We start from the raw sequence: 19,948 nt of genomic DNA on the forward strand, positions 1-19,948 counted from the left end.
TTATGGCCAACAGATCAACAAAGAAAAAAGTTGCATAATCTTTCCTAAAAAGATGCACCTGTCTAGGATCAACACCCTTCTCCACATCTCTGGTTTTAAAAGAAAAGAGTTGCCTATAGTGTATTTAGGGTGCCCTTTGTCCTGTGATAGGAAAAGAATTGTCATGTGTGACAATTTAGTTGAAAATTTTAAATCTCATATTGTGAATTGGAGTACCGCTATGCTCTCTTCAGGAGGAAAACTAATTTTGCTAAAGCATGTCTTGTCTTCCTTCCCTATCTACTTGTTCTCTGTTCTTGATCCCCCTAAAAAAGTCATTAATCATTTGAACTCTATATGTGCTAATTTTCTTTGGGGAAATTCTGAATTTGGAAAAAAACATCATTGGGTTGCTTGGAGGAAAATCACTAGGCCTTATGCTGAGGGTGGTTTAGGTATAAGAAGCTTTGATGATATGGTGCAAGCTCTAAATTGTGAATTATGGTGGAAATTCAGGAATTTGAAATCCATGTGGGCTCTCTTTATGAGTCAAAAATTCTACAGGAATGTTCACCCCTCCATAGCTTCTCCCTTAGGCTCCTTCACTTGGAAAAGAATTTGTAGGGTTAGAAATTTTATGGAAAACAACATGAAATTCATAATTGGGAAAGGTAACATTAACCTATGGAGAGATAACTGGCTAGGGGATGGCCCTATTTCTAATAGGATTGAGATTGATCCTAGTTGGCCCTCTAAGTTGAATGGTTTCATTGTGAATGACAATTGGGACTTTGATAAATTAAATATCCTCATTCCTGATCATCTAGTTCAAGATATAGGTAGTTATAACTTTCAGATTTCAGCTAGGAATGATTTGATGGTTTGGTTTCCTAATGGCAATGGTTTGTTCTCTGTTAAGTCTGCCTATGATTCCATCAGAATTCATGATGCTTATTCTCCATTATTTGACTCTCTTTGGAATGAATTAATCCCTTTTAAAAATTTCTTTCTTCATGTGGAGATTGATTCAAAACTCTCTGCCTGTGGATGAAGCCTTATTCAAAATAGGTATTCAGTTGGTTTCTAAATGTCAATGCTGTAAAAACCATCCCCAAACTGAATCTCTATTTCATATTTTTGTGGAAAATCCTATTGCAGTTGTTGTGTGGTCCTTCTTTTATAATCTGGTTGGCATGTCCTTTAGAAGTGATCCTATTCATATCATTTTGGCTGATTGGTGGAAATTTAAAAAGAAAAACTCAGTCTTAGGTTCTTTGGCTTGTTTAATTCCTGTATGCGTTTGCTGGCAGCTTTGGAAAGCCAGGAACAAGTCTAGATTCGAAGACTTTGGTCTAAAAAGTCATGATATCACTAATTGTGTCATTGATCAAATTAGATTGATTTTTCAAAGCTCTTGCAAAACTCACCGGGACATTTGCAAAGACACTTTCTTAAATACTCTTTTCAATTTACCTGTGAAGGCTCAAAAGAAAGGCAGGATGACTGTTTTATATTGGAACCCTCCTCCTCATTCTTATGTGAAAATAAACTGTGATGGTAGTGTGCTTGGTCACAATGGTGATGCTGGTGGGGGGTGCTTGTTGAGAGATCACAATGGTCAATTTGTGGCTGGTTTATCTAATTATTATGGTGCTTACTCTATTACTTGCACTGAAATGAAAGCTATTCATGATGGCATCTGCCATGCTAAATCCCTAGGATTTAATCAGATCCAGGTTGAATCTGACTCTTTGGTTGTTATTAACATTCTGTCATCTAACTATCATTGTCCTTGGAAAGTTATTTATATTAAAAGACAGATTGAAGAAAGTTGTGGATCTATGGATATCCAGTTTAAGCACATCTTCAGGGAAATCAATGGTTGTGCAGATTTTCTAGCCACAAAGGCTTCCCAAGGTAAGCAATCTAGCTACTTCTACAAATACAACGACCTTCCAGCTCAAGTTAAAGGTATCATACACATTGACTCGATGGGGGTCCCTATCATAAGACATATTAACTGCCAATGTTCTATTTTTAGGCTATTATCTGCCCTTTTGGTTTGCTATTGTTATGGTTTGTTCTTTTCCTTCTTGGTGCTTGTTCTCTTGTTCTTTTTTGTCCATGGGTTAGGTTTAGTACCCCCATTGTGAGCCACCGGAGAAGGGCTTTTCTTCTCCTCCTTATGAAATAAAATTTCCGGTTTCCTAAAAAAAAAAAAATAAAAAAAAATGTAGCCCTCGAGCGCTATACTAGTCACTTGAGCACCAATTGTATCTGATGTGTTTTTAGGTTGAAATAAAGACCCAAAAACATAAAGAAAGAAGAGTTTTTTCGATTATGTTTTTACGAGAACCACAGAGAGAGAAAGAGAGAGAGAGGGAGAGAGGGAGAAAGGCCTCCAATTCTTATTTCACTACTTTCTGTAAATGTTGCAAATAAAATGCCAAATACTCCTATACGTAATTTGCCTCATAATATCATCTACCATATATGTTACCAGCAAAAATTGAACCAAAGACTACCAACCATTGAAACAACATATCTGCTATGATTATGTCTAGTATATCTATTAGCATATACGCTACTGACAAAATTGTTTGTCAAACGGAGCCATTATATGGGCACTGTAGCACATGAAATAATTTCTGATTTTTGCACCATAAAAGAACATCCACTCGCTAAAAAGGAAAGCAGTTACAAACCGAACTTGAAATTCAAGATGCATATTCATGCAGAAACACACACTAAAAATACTTTCAAAATAAGACAAATAGAAATACAACAGATAGTGAATAGCCCCACTTGTTCACAAATTAGAAATTAAACACTTAGTCAATCAAGAAGCAAATAAGCAAGCAATGCAATTAAGAAAATTGACACAAGTATTTTAGAGTAGTTCGGAAACCCTTCTCCTACGTCTACTACTTGTTTTCACAAGGATAGCACTAAGCTAATGATATGTAGAACTCTCTCAATACAACCAATATACCTCACGGGTAGAATATGAATGAAGAATAAGTAGGATTTTAAATTTGAAAATTCAAAGCCAAATGAGAAACACTCCCTTCTTTGCAAAAGCAAAATAGTGAGAAAGCCTTTAGAGTGGCTTGGGTAGAAGTTCGGATTCAATGGCACAAACTAGCTTGAACGCTTTGAGGGCAAGAATTTGTTCAATGTAATTTTGTCTTCTCCGAGGGGAATGGGGAAGAACCACTCTTTTTGATTTACCAAACTCTTGCTTTCCCAACCCTTGGATCTTCTCTCATGTCAAATCTGGACTCTTCATTGTAGTTTCAATTTGAACCGTTGATGAAAACATGAAGATTGAATCTCAGCTGTCCATGTTGTAGCATTTGCAGACGCTCCTCTTTTAAGTTCAAAATTGCAAGCAAGGATGTTGTCAAAAGCATGACCATTTGATATTGTTTTATGACTTCCATCTTAGCCCTTGAAATATCTCTAGGACACTCAGAATATCTCAACCGTTTGATAATTCACGTAGCAAATCTCATCCTTTCAAATAAGAGCGGTTGCCCTTGATATGAGTAGACAATAGTACAAGGTGCTAAGCCTTGTTTGGAGCAGCAACCAAGGTTTTCGAATGAGCTTAAAGATCTCCTAAAGTGAGCTGAACATGCCATAGTCCATATACGATAGAGAGAGGTGATGGCTTGTCCTTTACAGCATTAAATGATGATACCTTTTGGGTAAGTGATGAGCAGGCAACACCATGGCCTAGTAACTTGGCTCTACACAACTTTCTCTTGAATTCAAACATGACAGATGTAGTTTCTAAAAAAAATAATTATATCGAAAATAACATGTAGTCAAACGGTTTAGTAGTCCAAGGGAGCTCAAAAGTTTTATTAAATCAATGGAATAGCTTTGTTCAACTCTTTTGAGCCACAACAGTTTTATTGGATCTATTGTTTTTGAAATTCCATTTCAAAGACAATAGAATTTAAAAGACAATGAATTCTAATGTTTAAAAAATTACTTTACCATTAAAAGGCTAGCAATACTCAAAAAGTAGGAGATACGAACCGAATAACAATCAAGTATTATGGAAGCGAAAATGATGCGCACATGGTGCGGAACGTGCTTCCAAGCTATCCGTCCTTTCCATCTATAATTCTCTGCTTCCATTATTTCTGAGGGACCTCAAAATTAATTACAACAAACAAAATCTTTATAGTTTTCGATCGGCTTTATGAAACGATAAAATTTTATTCTAAACAAAAATCGAATTCAACATACGCACACATCAAGTTCTTAGTTGTCTCAAGCTTAATGCAAAATTAATGTTCTAAAGATTAATTTTAGCTAGGAGACAGTGGCTGAGCCGGGGACAGGGAGGCTCGGCACCCCCTGATTTTTAATAATTTTTTTATATGCATATAATATTAAATAATTTATATTAATACAAGTATACTATAATATCAAAATGAGCAAAATTATGAATTTTACCATATACAAAGATTCATAACAATAAAATAATCAGGATTGGAATGACTAAAATTGCTCCGGAAATTTTATCTTTCTCATAATTTAATTGGTTGGCTCACATGTTTGTTCAGTTAAGGGTACCTGTTGTAGTAGAAATTACAAACAATCCTCCAACGGTTAGGCGTTAGATATGTTTTAAAGTATGGGATCCATAATATTTTTTATTTCAAAAACAAAATCCGACGATCAAAGGTGGAATAAAAAAAAATTTATATACTTCATGTACATGATGATGAGAAGCATATAATAGCTTTCCAGGTTTGATAGAGAGTAACACCTTGACACAGAGCCAGAGAGCCATCCTTTCTATTTGGGGCAGTACATAGCTAAAAGGTAGACACACGATAGACTCCAAGATACATAGGTCAACAGGTTTGGATTGACTAATTGAACTATTAAATTTTCAATTAACCGTTTTCAGTTTTCCATTAAAATGGACATTTCATTGTGATTATTGCAAAATATGTATATATTTAGCTTGAAAATGTCTCTAAAATTGCTTCAAGGTGTTTGATCAACATGAATTTATCTTGAATATTCATCGAAATATCATTCAATTCAATATATTGTATTGTTGTAAAATAGCCTTAAAAAAAATTTGGGGGCTCTGTTCCTGAACCCCGTAAAACTTTTCCAAAAAATTAAAATTGCAATAGTCCACCTCATTATCATTTCTTGGCTCCGCTCCTACCGACGATTAAATGACTGTTTGTTTGGGCTTTTGCTGCATGTGCGAGTGTCCGAGGGAGAGGGGATTGTATCAGAAAATTACAGTACACCAAGTCCTGTCACTTGCCTCACAAGAGTGTGGGACCCATCATTTTCTAAGGGTCTATCTGGTTTAATGCAAAAATAATGTTCCTCTGACCATCACGTTCTAAGGGTACCCACATCATAATTATAATGTTCATGGAGCTTGTGTGAATTTTCTCCACCTTACGTACACACAGCATGTCAAATCATCATATTAGGTGGAAGACAGTGGCATGGCAGATCCATGGGGATCAGGGAGGCCCGGCACCCCCTGATGTTGCTCAAGTCAATAGATATCCAGTATCCCTATCAGATATAATCTATCAATCGCCATCGCTGTCCGTTGAACACGAACAAAACGAGGGTATTCAATAGTAGAAATGAGAAGTAAAAGTACCGCATCTGCATGAATTGTGGAGGAGCGTGATTGTTCTAGTCTCTAGGTAAAGTGTGTGTGGATTTTTGTGCGCTAGACTGCTATGAGTCTATGACAGACTAGATTCGGGTTGGGACATATATGATGTACGCAGAACTTACCATTACATAATATGTGAAAATTATAACTGTACCTCTAAATTTCACCCTTACAACTCTATTGCTAGTTAAGGGACTTAACATTGTGTCGTTGTCATTTAACAAATTTTGTCACTTGAGATTTTTCGAGTATGCCAAGTAAGCGCCATGTTTGATTTTTCCGACGTCAATCTCACTTAAAAGATGAAATATGTAGCTATTCAATTGAGGGACGAAATGTATATTTTTGCCGAAAGATCGTGTATATTTTGTTTTGCTAATAAAAGTTGTCCCCAATAATATCCATAATAACATTGAATTTTCTCCACCTGACGTACCATTCTCCATATTTGATGAGGTACAACGTTATATTCGCTTATGCTGGACCATAATAACTGTCAAAAGTTGTCCCCAGATAATATATATTTCTAAAATTATATTCGCTGAAGGTGGACCATAATAATTAAGAACTGTGATATTGATATATAATAAGATCTTTGCATGGACAAAGATAGGACCAAAATTCAGAGAATTAGCATATCTAATTAACAAATTTGTCTAATATTCTAATGATTAGCCGGTGCACTAGCGCATCAGCACTCCCCCCATACCTCTTGAAGACCAATACCAATAATTTCCAGGGACGTACTGATGTACATATATTTATACACACTTTTGTGCACATTTATATATTCGTTCTTGATATTTTTGATGGAATTGGGTTGATATTACATGAATTCTTTGTATTCTTATTGTAGGAGAGTCGGCGGAAATTAGTTTGGATTCAATGGCACAAACTAGCTTGAATGCTTTGAGAGCAAGAATTTGTTCAATGTAATTTTGTCTTCTCCGAGGGGAATGGGGAAGAACCACTCTTTTTGATTTACCAAACTCTTGCTTTCCCAACCCTTGGATCTTCTCTCATGTCAAATCTGGACTCTTCATTGTAGTTTCAATTTGAACCGTTGATGAAAACATGAAGATTGAATCTCAGCTGTCCATGTTGTAGCATTTGCAGACGCTCCTCTTTTAAGTTCAAAATTGCAAGCAAGGATGTTGTCAAAAGCATGACCATTTGATATTGTTTTATGACTTCCATCTTAGCCCTTGAAATATCTCTAGGACACTCAGAATATCTCAACCGTTTGATAATTCATGTAGCAAATCTCATCCTTTCAAATAAGAGCGGTTGCCCTTGATATGAGTAGACAATAGTACAATGTGCTAAGCCTTGTTTGAAGCAGCAACCAAGGTTTTCAAATGAGCTCAAATATCTCCTAAAGTGAGCCAAACATGTCATAGTCCATATACGATAGAGAGAGGTGGTGGCTTGTCCTTTACAACAATAAATGATGATACCTTTTGGGTAAGTGATGAGCAGGCAAAACCATGGCCTAGTAATTTGGCTCTACAAAACTTTCTCTTGAATTCAAACATGACAGATGTAGTTTCTAAAAAAAATAATTATATCGAAAATAACATGTAGTCAAACGGTTTAGTAGACCAAGGGAGCCCAAAAGTTTTATTAAATCAATGGAATAGATTTGTTCAACTCTTTTGAGCCCAACAGTTTTATTGAATCTATTGTTTTTGAAATTCCATTTTAAAGACAATAGAATTTAAAAAACAATGAATTCTAATGTTTAACAAACTACTTCACCATTAAAAGGCTAGAAATACTCAAAAAGCAGGAGAGATGAACCGAATAGCAATCAAGTTTTATGGAAGCGAAAATGACGCGCACATGGTGCGGAACGTGTTTCCAAGCTATCCGTCCTTTCCATCTATAATTTTTTGCTTCCATTATTTCTGAGGGACCTCAAAATTAATTACAACAAACAAAATCTTTATAGTTTTTGATCGGTTTTACGAAACGATATAATTTTGTTCTAAACAAAAATCGAATTCAACATACGCACACATCAAGTTCTAAGGTGTCTCAAGCTTAATGCAAAATTAATGTTCTAAAGATTAATTTTAGCTAGGAGACAGTGGCTGAGCCACACGGGGACAGGGAGGCTCGGCACCCCCTGATTTTTAATAATTTTTTTTATATGAATATAATATTAAATAATTTATATTAACACAAGTATACTATAATATCAAAATGAGCAAAATTATGAATTTTACCATATACAAAGATTCATAACAATAAAATAATCAGGATTGGAATGACTAAAATTGCACCGGAAATTTTATCTTTCTCGTAATTTAATTGGTTGGCTCACATGTTTGTTCAGTTAAGGGTACCTGTAGTAGAAATTACAAACAATCCTCCAACCGTTTGGCGTTAGATATGTTTTAAAGTGTGGGATCCATAATATTTTTTATTTCAAAAACAAAATCCGACGATCAATGGTGGAATAAAAAAAAATTTATATACTTCATGTACATGATGATGAGAAGCATATAATAGCTTTCCAGGTTTGATAGAGAGTAACACCTTGACACAGAGCCAGAGAGCCATCCTTTCTATTTGGGGCAGTACATAGCTAAAAGGTAGACACACGATAGACTCCAAGATACATAGGTCAACAGGTTTGGATTGACTAATTGAACTATTAAATTTTCAATTAACCGTTTTCAGTTTTCCATTAAAATGGACATTTCATTGTGATTATTGCAAAATATGTATATATTTAGCTTGAAAATGTCTCTAAAATTGCTTCAAGGTGTTTGATCAACATGAATTTATCTTGAATATTCATCGAAATATCATTCAATTCAATATATTGTATTGTTGTAAAATAGCCTTAAAAAAAATTTGGGGGCTCTGTTCCTGAACCCCCGTAAAACTTTTCCAAAAAATTAAAATTGCAATAGTCCACCTCATTATCATTTCTTGGCTCCGCTCCTACCGATGATTAAATGACTGTTTGTTTGGGCTTTTGCTGTGTCCGAGAGAGAGGGGATTGTATCAGAAAATTACAGTACACCAAGTCCTGTCACTTGCCTCACAAGAGTGTGGGACCCATCATTTTCTAAGGGTCTATCTGGTTTAATGCAAAAATAATGTTCCTCTGACCATCACGTTCTAAGGGTACCCACATCATAATTATAATGTTCATGGACCTTGTGTGAATTTTCTCCACCTTACGTACACACAGCATGTGAAATCATCATATTAGGTGGAAGACAGTGGCATGGCAGATCCATGGGGATCAGGGAGGCCCGGCACCCCCTGATGTTGCTCAAGTCAATAGATATCCAGTATCCCTATCAGATATAATCTATCAATCGCCATCCCTGTCCGTTGAACAAGAACAAAACGAGGGTATTCAATAGTAGAAATGAGAAGTAAAGGTACCGTATCTGCATGAATTGTGGAGGAGCGTGATTGTTCTAGTCTCTAGGTAAAGTGTGTGTGGATTTTTGTGCGCTAGACTGCTATGAGTCTATGACAGACTAGATTCGGGTTGGGACATGTATGATGTACGCAGAACTTACCATTACATAATATGTGAAAATTATAACTGTACCTCTAAATTTCACCCTTACAACTCTATTGCTAGTTAAGGGACTTAACATTGTGTCGTTGTCATTTAACAAATTTTGTCACTTGAGATTTTTCCAGTATGCCAAGTAAGCGCCATGTTTGATTTTTCCGACGTCAATCTCACTTAAAAGATGAAATATGTAGCTATTCAGTTGAGGGACGAAATGTATATTTTTGCCGAAAGATCGTGTATATTTTGTTTTGCTAATAAAAGTTGTCCCCAATAATATCCATAATAACATTGAATTTCCTCCACCTGACGTACCAATCTCCATATTTGATGAGGTACAACGTTATATTCGCTTATGCTGGACCATAATAACTGTCAAAAGTTGTCCCCAGATAATATATATTTCTAAAATTATATTCGCTGAAGGTGGACCATAATAATTAAGAACTGTGATATTGATATATAATAAGATCTTTGCATGGACAAAGATAGGACCAAAATTCAGAGAATTAGCATATCTAATTAACAAATTTGTCTAATATTCTAATGATTAGCCGGTGCACTAGCGCATCAGCACTCCCCCCATACCTCTTGAAGACCAATACCAATAATTTCCAGGGACGCACTGATGTACATATATTTATACACACTTTTGTGCACATTTATATATTCGTTCTTGATATTTTTGATGGAATTGGGTTGATATTACATGAATTCTTTGTATTCTTATTGTACGAGAGTCGGCGGAAACTAGCTTGGATTCAATGACACAAACTAGCTTGAATGCTTTGAGAGCAAGAATTTGTTCAATGTAATTTTGTCTTCTCCGAGGGGAATGGGGAAGAACCACTCTTTTTGATTTACCAAACTCTTGCTTTCCTTGCTCAAAATACGGGAGCTAACTTACCAGCAATTATACTGACTTGTCTTCCATTTTATGGATTAGAGAAGCTAGACATTACCATGATCAATGCCATTGTTTGAGTATTAGAAATTGATTTTCCTGTGTCCAAATCCTTGAAATCAAGCAGGTATTGCATATAAAGAGGCCCAAGCATCGCCTCAATTCGTCTTGACATTCAAGGATATTGACGTCTAAAAAGTTATTTGTAGCAGTATACAAAATAGCGAAAAAATAACCAACAAATGCTAATCTTATTTCAAGACAACAAGCCATGGAAACTTAATGTTCTGGATTTTGAAGCCGCGGTGTTGGAATAACAATCAATGGCCTCGCCTTCTTCACAATAATCCCTGATTTTTCTGATAATTCGAGCTCTTCGCCTGGCGGTAACTTCCAGTCAAAAGATTGCAACCATGAAGCCAGCAAATACATCAGCATCTTCTCTGCTAAGGGAACCCCAGCGCAAATCCTCCTCCCTGAACCAAACGGAAGATACTTACAATTATTACCAGAGAAATCCAATTTGCAATCTTCACCATTCAAAAACCTCTCAGGCCTAAATTCTAAGGGGTTGTCCCAAAGTTCGGGGTCTCTTTGGATAGCCCATACGTTCAAGAAAACTTGAGTACCCCTTGGAATGGTGAATCCGCCAACTGTGGCGGACGAGCTTGGACAACGTGGTACTAGCGTTGGTACTGCAGGGTGCAAGCGGCTTGTTTCCTTCACTACAGCATCCAAATAGAGTAGTTTGGGTAAGTGGAACTCTTCGACAGAGTTGTTCACACCAACGACTTCATCCAATTCCTGCTGTACCTTTTTCATTATATGTGGAGACATCATCATCTCTGCCATTGCCCACTCAACCACGGTTGCTGTGTCCCCCGTTCCACCGATCAAAACGTCCTGTGAACCACACAATAGAGGAGCAAACATCAGTATATGACTTTCAAAATCATTATTGGTTCAAGGTAATTAAAGGAGAAAACATACTACTAGCATGCCCTTAGCTTGGTTCATGGTAATTGATGTAGCAGGATCGTTACGTTCTTGAAGCTCTAGCACAAGTTGCAAGAAATCCCTTCCTTTCTTTTTTCCTACTCCATCTTCTTTCACAGCAATATTGGAGCTCATGTGTTTCTCGATTATAAAATTAACAATATCTTCTATCCAGACACCTACTTTTCTCGTTCTCCTCTCCACACCCTGTAGATCAAATCTTGCAAGAAACGGAAAAAAATCCGAAACATTTGCCTCCCCCATTATCACCATGAGTTCCGCCACAGCCTTTCGAAACTCCGCTGTGACTTTCGTCCCCTCCTCTCCTTGTAATGTTCCTCCCCACAGTATGTTCATGATAATATTAAACAAAGTCCCAAAAGCCAGTTCACCAAAATCCAGACACTCCCCTGCTTTGCCATGAACATTCTTTATACTCTTCTCCACCTCTTGTTTTCTCAAACTGTAACAAGCATCAAGACTTGTACTGCTCAACAGCTCTCGCACAAACACCTTGCGCATCTTTCTCCAATCAGGACCTAACGGTAGCCAGGTAATGTCGTTTCCAACAAAGGCTGCAACTTTTACTGAGACTGGTGGATCTCGGTTTGCAAAGATCGAGTCTTGGTCACGAACCACCTGTTTTGCTAATGATGGCGAGCTAATCACAACGTAGAGTTTGTTCCCGAGCTTGAGCTTGTAGATGGGGCCGTAGATTTGTGCCAATTTTGCGAATGTGTGGTGGAGATGGGTACCAAGAAAGGGGAGGTACCCGATTATTGGTAATCCTCGAGGACCTGGTGGTAGAGGAGCGACTTTGGTTCTTGATTTCTTGATCAAGAAGATCCATAACAGTACTGAAATAATCAGGACAGGAATGGCCAAAATCGCTCCGGAAATTTCATCGTTCTCAAAGTTCAGATGGCTCAACATGTTTGGGTTTGTTGTTTGTGTGAGGTGATGGGGAAGGGATTGTATCAGAAAATATAGTAACCCATTCTCACTTGCATCATCAAGTACGTCTTATTCATGTACGCCTTTTTTGATCCTACGGCTAAGATCTCAATAACACTGTTTGTTATTTTTAAAAATGAAAATTCTACAATATACATAAATCGTGTATATGTATATGTATATGTAGAGTCAAATCTTGATTTATTAATCAAGATAAGACGCGATATAGATATGATAAGATCTTGCATGTGACCGCAGTTCTGGGAATTAGCATATCTAATTAACAAATTGATCAACTCTCTGTCTTATAAATTAGATAAACATTCTGCTCCATGTAAATATTTATGCAGTAGTGTTGTGATTTCTTGGAACAAAAATACCATCATTCCTTTAAAGCTACACGTTTAATTTTGATGATGACATCGTTGTTTTTTTAACTTTTCTTTTTGTTAAATGAAATTTCAGAAGGTTTCGACTCTCAAAATACATATTAGATTTAGAAAAAAAATACATATTCGGAATTAGCACATCAAGCTTTTTCCAATAAGATTCATTATAGATAGTTTTTACCTGATGATTCTTAATCCTATTGTTTTTGCCATTGTTTTTGAAAACAATAGACTCTAAAAATAATGGAGTCTGAACTGTCCTTTTGAAAAACAATGGATCATGAATTGTACTCTTAAAAAACAATGGATTTTGCCCTATACCTTCAAAAAAACAGTGGAATATGGATTAAAAATAATGGAATCTGTACTAAAAACAATTGATTTTGTACTAAAAACAATATATCATGGGGGTGCTTTTAAAACATAATGAATTCTAGATTGCGTTTTAAAAAAAAATGAAATCTGGACTAAAAATAATGGATTATGGACCTTATTTTCAAAAACAATGAATTCCAGATGAAAAACAATGAATTATGGATTTGTGTTTTCAAAAAAATAATTAATTATGGAATAAAACAATGGAATTGAGCTTTTCAATTCTAAACCATTGTGTTTTATGCATTCATGAATAAATTTGCCCTCCTCTCTCTCTGTAGCTCATAGCTTTGCAATTGATAATAATGGAGGTTGAGATAGTATCCAGAGAATGCATCAAACCTTCTCCAACAACTCATCATCTCAAAACCCATAAAGTCTCTCTCCTTGATCAACTTGTCCCCTCCACATATGCTCCCATTATTCTCTTTTATCCACCAAACAAAGCATGCATCTCTGAAACATCGCAAGTGTTGAAACAAAGCATGCATCTCTGAAACATCGCAAGTGTTGAAACATCGCCGGAAAGGCTTTGGACGATCGTTCCTTTGACTGCAATGATGAAGGCGCTTTCTATATCAATGCCAGAATCAATTGCAATTTATGTGACTATCTCAAACACCCCCACTATCTCAGCATTCCCCAAATTTTTGCCAGATGAGATTATTTATGGAGAAATAACTGGCGGAGATCATGTTCTAATGATTCAAGAAACTCTGTTTTCTTATCATGGCATTGCAGTTGGTGTTGTGGCTTCGCACAAGATTTTTGATGGAACTGCTCTTTGTGCGTTCATGAAAACTTGGGCTACTATCGCTCGAGATTCAATTGAAGGAGCTCTGGCTCCAGATTTTAGTGCCTCATCAATATCCCCCCAAAACCATTCATTCCTAGAAGATCTAACCACCTCAGATTTAGCAAGTGTCTTGTATAAAAATAACATGTCTGTTACAAAGAGGTTTGTGTTTGATGGATCGATCTTGAGCAATCTCAAAGCCAAAGCAGCAAGCTCAATTGTGCCCAACCCGACTCGCGTAGAGGTTGCCTCTGCATTCATTGTTAAATGCATGATGTCTGCATTGAAGAAGGTAAAACCATGTATCCAAAAATCAGTTTTGGTGGCAAATTTAGTGAATATGCCACGAAGGGCTGTCCCACAATTCGCTGAAAATTCCCTGGGGAACTTTTTGATGATAGCGCTCATGATGTCAGAATCAGAGGATGAGGGAATAAAGTTGTGCGATTTCGTCCGCCAGATGAGGGAAGCTGTTAAGGCAATCAACGGTGACATTGGCAAGAGATAACAATGGAGTGGAAGAATGGGTGACACTAGATGAACAATTGATGTCTCTGTTAGAACATGATGAGGAATTACTCTCTTTAGCATGGGTGCTCTATAAATTGTTTTCGTTTTGTGTTTAATCGCTGATATTCCCTTTTTGTCTCTTTTACTTCTTTGATTGCCTAATCGTTGAATTATACGAACTCTTCAGGATTTCGAAACATAGCCTCGACCTTGGCTCTCTCAGTCCGCTGGTCTCCATGTGGTGTCTAGTAGATTGGTATGATTTTTATCAATTCATTACATAAAATAGCAGGTGATAATTTATATGTAAAACAGCAGGTGATACTTATTCCCAAGATTAGAAATCCGCAAGGATGGAGCCAGCATCTAAGCTGGGGTGATGCAAATCAACCCAATAATCACAATTGAATTGATTAACATGAAAGATAATAGGACAAATGAGAATCACTCTCTAACACTAAGATCAGCAATCACTCCTCTCACCATTCTTTCTTGTTTCAAATACAGAATAAGCTACCCCTCATTAGAAAATAAACTAGATTAAATAGGACTAGGTTGGAGAAGATTGTTGCACGTTCTTGGCCTTCACTCATGCCTCTATCAATGCTGATGGATTCAAGCCTCTACTCATAACTATTCCACAATTCATGCAGCCCAAGTCTAGCCTTTAGTGATTCCCATATCAATGATATCATAACTATGTTCACATTGCAGTCTTTGATAATACCATTAAGATTTGTAGCATCACCGAATGAGAATCAAATTTCAAATCACACCTAATTAGAAAGAATCAAATATTAAATCATATATAAAATAATATTAATAAAAAAACATTTGGGGGTGGGATAACCAATTTAGGGGATGAGAATACTTTCACTTTTTTATATCCGTTTAAATATAATCTAAGGGATTTCGTTGGAACCGCAAAAATGAGGGGTCGATTTAATCTAATGCAAAAATTATTTGCTTCGACCCAGCATCACCAAAGGTGTACCAAAATCAATTCAATAATAGTTAATTATCACTTCAACATAGCTTCCTTTTTTTTGGTAATTTTTTTTTTTTTTAAAAAGGGCTTAGCCCGGAATTTTATTAATGAAGGAAGAGAAAAAGCCTCTCTTCGATGGCTTAAAAGAAACGAGGGGGGCATGAACCTGACCTCGGCAACAAGAAAAAAAAACACAACAATGACATAACCAACCAAACAACACCAAGCAGAAAAACCACTGGAAACCTATTTTCTAATACGAAAGGCTGGGATCCCCAACCTATCCATTTGGAGCAAACCTTTAACAGTAGGAGGGAGATTACAGAACCTGTCATAGGCTACAGAAACTTTAGTGTTGAAAGCTTTGGAAGCTAGGAAATCTGCAGCACCATTGAGCTCCCTGTAAACATGTTTGAAGTTGATGTCCAAAGACATACAATTTTTGGCTATAGCTCTCTTCAAGTAAATCAGATTCCAAGGGCAACTCATGCTCTCAGAAAGAATGTTAATAACAATTAATGAATCAGATTCAACAAGCAGGTTTGAGAGCCCTAAAGAAGCAACAAGATATATACCCTCATGAATAGCCATCATCTCAGCAAAGGTAATGGAATTAGAGCCATAAAAATTAGAGAAAGCAGCCACAAAAATGCCAGAACTACATCTAATAACACCTCCACCCCCTGAATCTCCAGGATTATTCAAGGCACTACCATCACAATTAATTATAGTAACATCATGAGGAGGAGGGTTCTAGTAAAGAATAGAAACCTTACCTTTGCTGTTGGCTCGCATAGGAATACAGAAGAGCTTACTAACATTTGAATCTCTGAGTTCCATATTCAAAGTCTTGACTTTGCACTGGAATTGAACTCTGATTTGATCAATAATTTCCCCAATAATTTGCCCACCAGTAAGCTGAGTTTGATCAAACCTGCATTTATTCCAAGCATACCACAAATTCCAACAAATAAAAGCAGGAATCATGCAGGCCAAAGCCCCAATGACTGACGTCTTGTTTTTATGCTTCCACCAAGTTGTAAGTCTCAATAAAAGAGCATTGCTACTAAAATTGAGACCAAAAAAATTACAGAAGAAGGACCATACTTGACAAGCAATGGACCCTTCCACTAGAACATGTTCCAAAGTTTCAACATGAGGAAAATTAGTACAGCAATCACATTTAGAAACAAGACTAATACCTTTTTTCTTAATATTTTCATCTACAGGCAGCTTATTATTTAATACTTTCCACATGAAGATGGAAATCTTGATTGGAATTAAGTCATGCCAAATATAGCCATAAACTGGATTGAAAACATTACTCTGCCTAGTGACAAGCCATGCAGACTTAACCGTGAAGTTATCATTTTGATTAGGCATCCAGATCATCTTATCAAGGCAATCATATATGGAAGGGATTTCATTGAGGATTTTCTCCACTATGAAATCAGATATAAGATGTCTAATTTTATTTTCATCCCATTTATGATTTAAAGTGAAACTAAGAACAGAAGTTGGCCAATTTGGATTACTGTGAATTAAGGCAGCCAGAGGGCCATCCCTTAACCAATTATCCCACCACATATGAACTTTTCCTTGACCAATGATGACTTTAATATTTTTTTCCATCACTTGTCTAACACTACACATTCTTTTCCATGTTACAGAACCTGAAACAGGAGCTTGAATGGGATGACAATTCCTACTATATTTTTGATGCATAAAAGAAGCCCATAAAGAATTATTTTGTCTAAATTTCCACCATAACTTACAACTTTGGGCCACCACCATTTCTGAAATATCTCTGATGTCTAAACCACCCTCAGCCTTAGGCCTAGTAATCTTCCTCCAAGCCACCCAATGAAACCTGTTTCCAAACTCAGACTTCCCCCAAAAGAAATTGGCACATATTGAATTTATTTCATGAAGAATCTTTTTAGGAGGAGAAAGGACAGCAAACAGATAAATGGAAAAGGAGGATAGCACATGTTTGTTTTCTGGATCCATATTTAGTATAATCCATGTAAAATGGTTCTCTTTCAAGTCTGTTGGTATTTTTAATTCCTTAAGTGTACTTGCAATTTGGGCTGAAAGCTTGTTATTGAGTTAATCATTATAATGTGTTATGATAATCATTCGTAGCTTTCTGTTGAAAATATTGGCATGCTAGACCCTTCTTAAAAATTTTGAAACATTATGGTTGCTGGCCTATTTGTGCTTTGTTTTCAATTAAAGTATGGACAGTTTGTTTCGGATTTAATAGCAAGTATGCTTAATGTCTCTCTTCGACCGAAAGTGGTAAGCCTATGCATGTTAATGACCCAGTTCAATTATATTTCGGTTTATTGTCATATAAGTGTGGGCTCATTTCTTAAGGCTGTTATTATGTTTTGGGAATATTTAATTTCTGGGTTCATTTATTCATATATATCTTCTATTTGATTGGGCTGAATCGAATTATCAGAAAATTTTAACTGAATCTTTTGACTTTCAGTTGTTTACATTTTTATGCCTGGTTAAAATTCATATTCGGTATTGTTGATTTGTTCATAAATGAATATTTGCAATTATTTATGGTAGTGCATAATTATTTATTTGTTTAATTATGCATGTACATGTACCGATTTATGTATATTTTGAGTATTATGGTATAACTCAAATAAAATTTAGAGAATACTGTTGGTTAGTTTTATTTTTATATGGTTTATTAACTTGTAGTCGCCAAAGTGACCTATGTTGATGAATTTTATAAATAAAAACTACATTAAAGGTTAGTCATTAAGGGTGACATGAAAGACAATAATATTCTCAATGGCATTACATAATTAGAAGATTGAGACTATCCCAAAGGAAGTTACTTTTAACTAGTTATGTACTGGATAGGGTGATATAATTTTAATGGTTGTAGTGTACATCCAAAGGTGACACAACTAATTTAAGGTAGTAAAATTATATCAGACCTAATAGGTGATTAATGTGTTGCACCTAAAGAGTGGATAATATATATGCTAAGGTTTTGCCCAAAGGTAAACCAAAGTGATATAAATGATCCATCTTTTAGAATTTAATTCTATATTAAAGATCGACTCAAAGCCTTATTTGTGAGCATAATTTTGTTTTCAGTTTCCGTTCCTACCATGTTGCATTCCCATGCTTCTAGCATTCCGGTTCTCGATGGGACAAATTTCTCTGACTGGCTTGAACAAGTCAACTTTACACTAGGTTTGTTGGATTTGGATTTGGCTCTTCTGATGGACAAACCTGAAGCATATAACTGAATATACATCCATAAAATATAAGTGAATGACCCAAACTTAAAAGTCTGTTAAATTGATTTTAATTCACAATACCAAATACTTGATCCAAAATATAATAGATAAAAAAATTTACACCATTCTTATTCGGAATTTATGTGTAGATAAATCACTACGTGTCATTGTATGAGCAAAACCATGACCAAATACGGTCACGGAACTCGGTATTTATTTGATCAAAGACAAACGGAAAACATCACAGATTCAAATCGAAAACCATTATTGAACAGTACATAGTAATCAAACAAATCTGATAATTATCAAAACCAAGTAGAAATCATGAATCGGTCATATCAGATATGCAAGATTAAATCGGCTAATAATGAGATTTTATGTTCATGTTAACAAGTCATACCCACCGAAACATGAAGCATATATAATATTGAAAAGAAACCAAGATCTCATATGACCAACACCTTATATGAACATCATTCTGGATTAATCCACTTTGGATGTTATGGATCACGTAGTGCAGGTAACATAATAACCACAATGATTTCAATATCCCATGCCAAGATCATGAAACGAAACATATATATTACCCATATGTATATAGCCGCATGCATACTGAAGCATACATAGCTATTTCACATGTGAAATCCGAACATCCAGAGAATATAAAGTTGAACCGTACATCACATATAATTGTTCTAAAACAATAAACATGTAATCGTTCAACATTCTAAGATCTAGCAATTCAAACCTGCTCTGATACCAATTGTTAGAATAATCACCCTATATACTCTACTTATAATGCGGAAATAACTTTAATAGGATCGATATCATGTACCGTTATTTGCCATATCGATGGATGAAGAAAGTGTTCCACAAATGCTCCAAGAATAACCTGCAAAACAAACTTAACACACTTCTTCTCTCTGCCTCTCTTTTAGCACTGAAACTTTAGTGATGGAAAAAACAGTACGCTTAACGTATTGTATGTGCTGTTTTAATAGAGGAGAGAAGAGGGTTAAGATAAGAGATAACCACTAAGAGTTACCACCCATCATGGCTCTTTGATTTTATCTTAGTGGTTATTATCTCATATTAAAACTCATCTTAATTGGTAATTTAATAATCAGTCTTTCCTTAATGATAAGTCCAAGTTAAACTAAAACACTAAAAGAGATAAAGGTTAGTGGACCATATTTAAATAAAAAGTTTATAAGGTAAAGTCGTTTCCAACAAAGGCTGCAACTTTTACTGAGACTGGTGGATCTCGGTTTGCAAAGATCGAGTCTTGGTCACGAACCACTTGTTTTGCTAGTGATGGCCAGCCAATCACAACGTAGAGTTTGTTCCGGAAATTTGATCAAGAAGATCCATAACAGTACTGAAATAATCAGGACAGGAATGGCCAAAATTGCTCCGAAATTTGATCGTTCTCAAAGTTTAGATGGCTCAACATGTTTGGGCTTTGTTGTGTGTGAGGTGATGGGGAAGGGATTGTATCAGAAAATATAGTAACCCATTCTAACTTGCATCATCAAGTACGCCTTCTTGATCCTACAGCTAAGAT

General features: G+C 35.9%; 3 protein-coding genes across 3 annotated transcripts; 2 read left to right on the forward strand and 1 right to left on the reverse strand.

The window, feature by feature from the left end:
- The first annotated feature begins 1,478 nt into the window (after positions 1 to 1,478).
- Positions 1,479 to 3,609, forward strand: LOC119986817. Its single transcript, XM_038831513.1, has 3 exons — positions 1,479 to 1,896; positions 2,021 to 2,055; positions 3,532 to 3,609. Exons 1-3 carry the CDS (start codon positions 1,479 to 1,481, stop codon positions 3,607 to 3,609), a joined length of 531 nt encoding a protein of 176 aa, XP_038687441.1.
- A 6,625-nt stretch (positions 3,610 to 10,234) lies between these two features.
- Positions 10,235 to 12,093, reverse strand: LOC119986796 (7-ethoxycoumarin O-deethylase-like). Its single transcript, XM_038831477.1, has 2 exons — positions 11,095 to 12,093; positions 10,235 to 11,007 (listed from the first exon to the last, which is right to left on the reverse strand). Exons 1-2 carry the CDS (start codon positions 12,031 to 12,033, stop codon positions 10,384 to 10,386), a joined length of 1,563 nt encoding a protein of 520 aa, XP_038687405.1. The 5' UTR covers positions 12,034 to 12,093; the 3' UTR covers positions 10,235 to 10,383.
- Positions 12,094 to 13,375: 1,282 nt separating this feature from the next.
- On the forward strand, positions 13,376 to 14,122 carry LOC119986818 (acylsugar acyltransferase 3-like). The gene has a single exon (XM_038831514.1). It carries the CDS (start codon positions 13,376 to 13,378, stop codon positions 14,120 to 14,122), a length of 747 nt encoding a protein of 248 aa, XP_038687442.1.
- The last annotated feature ends 5,826 nt before the right edge of the window (positions 14,123 to 19,948 follow it).

Source organism: Tripterygium wilfordii, chromosome 20 (genome assembly GCF_013401445.1).
Source record: "Tripterygium wilfordii isolate XIE 37 chromosome 20, ASM1340144v1, whole genome shotgun sequence".
Taxonomy (NCBI): domain Eukaryota; kingdom Viridiplantae; phylum Streptophyta; class Magnoliopsida; order Celastrales; family Celastraceae; genus Tripterygium; species Tripterygium wilfordii.